The 4540-nt window shown below is 35.5% G+C and overlaps 1 protein-coding gene across 1 annotated transcript; it reads left to right on the top strand.

Annotated features, from left to right (window-relative positions):
* Positions 1-2610, top strand: LOC103938026 (agamous-like MADS-box protein TM6). The gene is made up of 7 exons (XM_009348020.3): positions 1-333; positions 450-516; positions 640-701; positions 840-939; positions 1857-1898; positions 1988-2032; positions 2146-2610. Exons 1-7 carry the CDS (start codon positions 146-148, stop codon positions 2344-2346), a joined length of 705 nt encoding a protein of 234 aa, XP_009346295.1. The 5' UTR covers positions 1-145; the 3' UTR covers positions 2347-2610.
* The last annotated feature ends 1930 nt before the right edge of the window (positions 2611-4540 follow it).

Genomic DNA, 4540 nt, shown 5'->3' on the forward strand with positions numbered 1-4540 from the left:
TGCTTTCCTCTCCATTTCTTCATCCACACATGACTCCCAATATTATATACACAAGCAACCCCCTCTTCCCTTTTTTTTGATATATCAAGTAAAACAAGATCGGAAAATTGCTAGGAAAAGGTAAGAAATTTGAGAGAGAGAAATTATGGGTCGTGGGAAGATTGAAATCAAGCTGATCGAAAACCAGACCAACAGGCAGGTGACCTACTCCAAGAGAAGAAATGGGATCTTCAAGAAGGCTCAGGAGCTCACCGTTCTCTGTGATGCGAAGGTCTCCCTCATTATGCTCTCCAACACTAATAAAATGCACGAGTATATCAGCCCTACCACTACGTACGTCCTTCTCTCATCAAACCCTATTATTATTATTTTTTTAATTTATCTTTTATTTTTTATAATTAATTTCCTCCTTTCTTTTGGCAATTTCTGCTTAAATTTTGATGTAATAGGACCAAGAGTATGTATGATGACTATCAGAAAACTATGGGGATCGATCTGTGGAGGACACACGACGAGGTTAATTATAATCAAGGATATCTTCTCTCCACTACTTTTCTTTGTTTATTTTTTTAGATCTTGGAAGTTTTTTAGTGTTTTTTGCTTCTGGTTAATTAATTGGTTCTTTGGCCGCGGGCGCAGTCGATGAAAGACACCTTGTGGAAGTTGAAAGAGATCAACAATAAGCTGAGGAGAGAGATCAGGTAATTACATCTATTCTATTCGGAAATCCAGAAGAAAAAAAAATCAACTTGTTTCTGAGAGGAATATATATACATATATATATATATATATATGAATATTACAGGATTAGAGTATTCATTCATGTATAAAATTAACAGGCAGAGGTTGGGCCATGATCTAAATGGCCTGCGCTTTGACGAGCTGGCTTCTCTTGACGATGAGATGCAGTCTTCCTTGGATGCCATACGTCAAAGGAAGGTTGGATTTTCGTTTCTAATATACTTTTTGCTTTCAGTATCAAAAAATAATTATAAAGTTCAAAAGGTATCTGAATATAGATCTGTAAAATCTGATATTAGGGTTCCAGTAATTCCAACCTTTTTGTAATTTTTATTCTGAAAAACTTAAGTCCACACTATTAAGTCCTGATGGATTTCCTAATAATAAACAAATTTTGTAGAATTCCGGAGTAGATATATAGGGTAATAATTTCTCATAATAAACATTTATTTTGAGGAATATAATAAACAATTTTTTTGACATGTAGAATTTTGTAATCCCTCACACACAAGCCTTGATAATCAGTCATTCAGTATGAAAACACCTTGAAATTTGAGATTTCGATTAAAATATGAGAACATTATTAATTTGTATGTGTGACAGGATCTTACCGAATCGAAGTTAGTACTGTTCTATTGCTCACACTAATCGTAAGAAAAACGCTACAATCGAAGTTCTAGCCATTCGGTCTAGAAGTAGACTCCTACACTTTGAGAAAATTTTCAAAGTGTACAGTATTCAAGCGGGTAGTTCACGCATTATAATACAAGTAGAGGACACAAAAAAATATATCATTTTCTTCACTTATATTATGACATGTGAATTCACTGCTAGAATAGCCGACACTTAAAAAAATCTCTAATAAAATTTGGAGGAACCTTCTAATAAAGTTGCTTTGGGCTTTTGCCAGTTATGTAACAAAAAAAAAAACCCAAGTTTAAAACCTAAATGATACTTCATATAGTGTATCTCACTTCCGAAAGCTTCTCCCTACATCCTTAAAAAATCTAGCACAAATAGTACTTCCCAATCCTGTATTTTGTGTATCACTTAATTCGAGCTCCTTGACGTTGATGACGGATTTGGCAATGTAATTATTTGTTGGATTTTTACAGTACCATGTGATCAAAACTCAGACGGAGACCACCAAGAAGAAGGTAATTTAGAAACTTTTACTGGATCAAAAGTTAATATTTGTAAGTTTCTAGTACTATTTTTGAAATTCAATAAAATCCCACCACTGCAGGTTAAGAACTTGGAGCAAAGAAGAGGAAACATGCTGCATGGCTATGTAAGAGTATATGAAATCAAGCATCCTAATATATATCAATTCAGTTTCTAATTATTTCCTTTAATTATTATATGTTTTTAATGATATCTAATACTGTGTTTGAAAACTTAAAGTTTGACCAGGAAGCAGCCAGTGAGGATCCACAGTATGGTTATGAGGACAATGAGGGAGACTACGAATCTGCACTTGCATTGGCAAATGGGGCAAATAACTTGTACACTTTCCACCTCCACCGCAACTCCGACCACCTCCACCACGGAGGAAGTTCGCTCGGCTCCTCCATTACTCATCTGCACGATCTACGCCTTGCTTGATCGTGATCTGAGATATGATTAATCATCACTAAGTTATATATTAAGGTCACTTATAACTTCTTTTGTTCTAAAGTGTTTGCTTAGTGATGATCCTTAGGCAAGGAGAGAGACTTGGACTCCCTCTGAAAACTGATGCATAAATAAGTGTGTGATGTTTTAATCAATGATAGCACTAAAAAAATCCGCGCCCTTGTTGCTTGTGGGTTTGTTTGTATAATTAATACTTCTATTCTATATATATCATGGCTGACATTGCTTTTGATATTTTGGATTGTTTGTCTTGGATGTTTTGTATTGGCTTTGGGGACTTGTTTGGAAATGCCTTTAAAATAATTGAAAATGTTTTGGTGAACATGTTTTTGAAACTAATTCTTAGTAAAAGTTCAAAAGCACTACTATAAGTGCTTCCTGTAAGAAGCACTTAGGCCATCTCCAACCGAAGGCTGGCCAGATGGCTCGTTTTAGCCCTCTAGCCCTCCAAGATATTAATATTTTAATGAACAGTACATGGTCATATTTGCCTCCATCTCCAACAGAGGGCCAAAGGGCCATACGGCTCGTTTTAGCCTTGTCACAAAAAATCGTCTCCAACCGAGGGCCAAAATAATTTATTATTTAAAAACTACAATTTAAATTCAAATTCAAATCCAACGGCTAAGTACTGTAAAAAAACTACTGCATAATTTATTATTTAAAAACAACAACTTAAATTAAATTCAAATTTTGTAAAATAGAAGTTATAGGAAAAAAATAATTTAGAAAAATATAAAATAAATTTTGTAAAATAGAAGTTATAGGAAAAAAATAGTGTAAAAAAAAAATAAAACTGTAAAAAAAACAAAATTAAAAAATAACGGCTAGCTAAATTTCTTAGAATTCCTGTCGGTTATATCAGACAGGAATGCTAGAATTTTTGGCCAGCACAGGGCTGGCTGGATTAGGTCAGCCCTATGGCCCTTTGGCCCTTTGAGATTCTGTGGGGCCCACGAGCCCTCTGTTGGAGACGATTTTCGGACTATTTTCGGCCCTCTAGCCCTCTGGACCCTTCGGTTGGAGATGGCCTTATTTGGTGCTTCTTCAAGGAGCACTTAAACTGCTTTTGGAATCCAAAATCAATTTCATGAAAGTGCTTCCTACATACATACCATAGGAATTTTATGAAAGATGTAGAGGGTTATTTTAGTTAGTTCCATTTTTATGTCTTTAATTCTTTTTTTTTTTTTTTTTTTTTTGTTAGTTAATTGAGTCAATTTATGTCAGAGCTAATAATTACAGTCTAATATTGTCACATCCTGGCCTGGGCCCCCACCACATCCCGGGGTCGACTCCACCTAGCATGATATTGTCCGCTTTGGGCCCCGACCACGCCCTCACGGTTTTGTTTCTGGAAACTCACGCGAGCAGAACTTCTCAGTGAGTCACCCAACTTAGGAATGATCTCGCCCAAACTCACTTAACTTTAGAGTTCCGATGGAACCCGAAACCAGTGAGCTTCCAAAAGGCCTCGTGCTAATTGGAGGTGGGCATGTACATATAAGGCATAGAGGATCCTCTCCCCTGGACGATGTATGATCTAACAAATATGTTATGTTGTCAGTTTATCATGATTCATGATCGAAGTTTTAAAGTTGTCATGAAAATATTTTGACACCCAAAAACATGTTTCACTAGGAGCAATCCTCATATGCTTTTGTTTCTTCCTTTTGGGTTAATCAGTAATTTGTCATGCATGAAATTTAAATTCAATATCCCCTTCAACAAAATAAAGACTAATGCATTGCTAGACCAGATGCTCATGTGACTTCAAATGCTTTATTTAAAAAGTAAGGACTAATCCTCTAACGCGTTCCTACTTTTTGTCTTTCCTTTGTTTGTCTTTTGAATATCGTTTGATAAGAAATATGAGTTAGATCAGCTAATCAAAATACTATACTTTCATTTTCGGTATCCAGGTGCGAATTTCCGTTACTGTAGATTAGAATAATATTAATAAATTATTACCTTATCAAAAAAAAAAAAAAAAAAAAGGGTCAAGTGAGAGCTTTAATTTTCTTGGGCTTGATCTTGGGATTGGGTGTGGGCTTGACTTTGGTGCATGACAATTTCAAGAAGACGACGTCGCCGCAGCGAATTAGATTAATCTACGAAACCCAAAAGGAAAAAGATCGGCCAAGACATTTTGGTAACTTGCAGG

The sequence above is a fragment of a genome, unplaced genomic scaffold (genome assembly GCF_019419815.1).
Source record: "Pyrus x bretschneideri cultivar Hongxiangsu unplaced genomic scaffold, Pyrus_bretschneideri_v1 Contig8, whole genome shotgun sequence".
Lineage (NCBI taxonomy): Eukaryota > Viridiplantae > Streptophyta > Magnoliopsida > Rosales > Rosaceae > Pyrus > Pyrus x bretschneideri.